The following is a 1,815-nucleotide window of genomic DNA, read 5'->3' on the forward strand; positions in this document are numbered from 1 at the left end:
GTCCCACTGCAGAAACAGTCAACACTTCCATGGAATTTCAGTTCTCTATCCATAACTTTAAAAGCCTTAAGAAACGACTCTTTCAGCGTCTGAAACAATTCCGGATGGGATTCCATGTTCTCCTCCTCCTCCATCTTAGCAGATGTCCTAGGTTCTTCTTCAGCAGATACAGAAGCAGCAGCAGCAGTATTATCTTCAGAGTTGTTAATGTTGGTTGCATTGTTAACGGTGTCGGTAGTGATAGCCTTTAGAACACCTTCAACTGGTACTTTTGCTTCCCAATAAGTACTTAATTTGAGAGGGAGATTGTCTCTGACTCTCTTTGCAACCATATGACCATATGGACCATGTCCATCAAACACTCCACAGAAGACTGTATCTGTCCTCGAACCAAAATTCTGAGCGTGAAAACAGGAAACAATCAGAATCAAGTGCATAGATCGGTAATAGAACCAAGATAATCTGGTAGATATCAATATTTCAGATAGAAGCAGTGGAGAAACAATATAAACTATGAAAACAACATAAATAGAAACAAGAAAAGAAAGGGAGGACTTTTGGATGAAACATACCTCCCAAACAACCATGGCATCTTGGTTAGGCCCTTTCTTGCCTTGTTGAGTGAAGATACAAGCAGCGTCACTTGATCCATTCAAGAACATCCGTCCAGGAACGTGATGCAACGGTTCTTCTCTCCTGTAATCAAAGGAAGAGTTCCTAGAGCCAGGTCGTTTCTTGGAGTTCTTCCTCTTCCTCACACTAAACCCAGGAGAGCAAGGAGAGCCCGGTCCAGGGCTCCTGGTCTCAGCAGATAAACAGGACCCCATTCTAAGGGCCCTGATTATATTGAGAAGGCAATCCAGACCAACAATGGTACAATCACCCCCACGGTCCTCCAGTGGGAAAGATTGAAGCTTTAGATCACGATTCTCGCCGGAAAGAGCAATGATGATTCAAACTATGCAAAGAGATCTCTCTGCAAGAAGACAAAAACTCTTTGTTTAGATTCCCAAATGATCAGCACAGAGAGCAAAATGATGATGATGATGATGATTAAGTATGCAAGAAGACTTACAAACCTCAATTTTTAGTTCCAGTGCAAGAAGAGTGACTAAATGATCACATATAAGTCCTCTCAACTGCCAGTACATACATACACACCCCAAGTGAATCTTAAACCCAAATCGTCAAAATTGAAAACAGAATAAAAAAAAATCAAGCTTTCCAAAGCTGACCACCAAGAAAAAGGCAAAGGTGAGAGACTTCTTCTGGGTCTGACCCTTTTTGAGTCTTTCAAATATGTTTATTTGTAAACACTAATGTAAACCCAAAAGGAACAGATCTACGTAGATTTTTTTTTCTATTGCCACACACACCACACACACACACACACACACACAGAGAGAAGAAATTAAGAAAGAGAAGTGTGTTTTTATTTTATTAAGACATGAGCCATCAATCAAAGAACAGCGCTTGAGAAAGAGACTCAAAACACGAGAATCATGAAACCCTTTCGTCTTTCTCTGTTTCTTCTTCGTCTGCAACCAATCAAAAGAAGAAATCACTAAACAATTGAACTCTCCACAAAAAAAGAATCAAAATTCAGAAAAATTCGAATTCGAGCTGAAAGGAGACTCACCAGGATACAGATCAATCAAAAGGATCTCAGAATCAGATTCAAATCGAGGAACAAAAACAAAAAAAGAAGAAGATGAATTTTGAGCTAGAGACTCTGTTCGTGCGTTGATAGATTTATTAAAAAAGAAGAAGAAGAAGAAGGTAACTGAAAGAGATGAAAAAAAAAAAAAAAAAAAG

General features: G+C 39.2%; 1 protein-coding gene across 4 annotated transcripts in view; it reads right to left on the reverse strand.

Moving 5' to 3' along the window:
• Positions 1–1,809, reverse strand: part of LOC104763892 (probable protein phosphatase 2C 33) — a 10,334-nt gene extending 8,525 nt beyond the window's left edge. Inside the window, exons 1-4 of one of the 4 annotated variants that reach the window (XM_019241398.1) lie at positions 1,640–1,809; positions 1,080–1,538; positions 573–974; positions 263–398 (exon numbers count right to left, since the gene is read on the reverse strand). In XM_019241398.1, the coding sequence (XP_019096943.1) occupies positions 263–398; positions 573–827 (391 nt within the window). In that variant the 5' untranslated portion in view covers positions 828–974; positions 1,080–1,538; positions 1,640–1,809. Of the gene's footprint in view, positions 1–262; positions 399–572; positions 977–1,075; positions 1,539–1,639 lie in introns of those variants that run through there. The other 3 variants (XM_019241397.1, XM_010487299.2, XM_010487301.1) reach the window with 3 other exon arrangements.

This window comes from Camelina sativa, chromosome 19 (assembly GCF_000633955.1).
Source record: "Camelina sativa cultivar DH55 chromosome 19, Cs, whole genome shotgun sequence".
In the NCBI taxonomy this organism is placed as follows: Eukaryota; Viridiplantae; Streptophyta; class Magnoliopsida; order Brassicales; family Brassicaceae; genus Camelina; species Camelina sativa.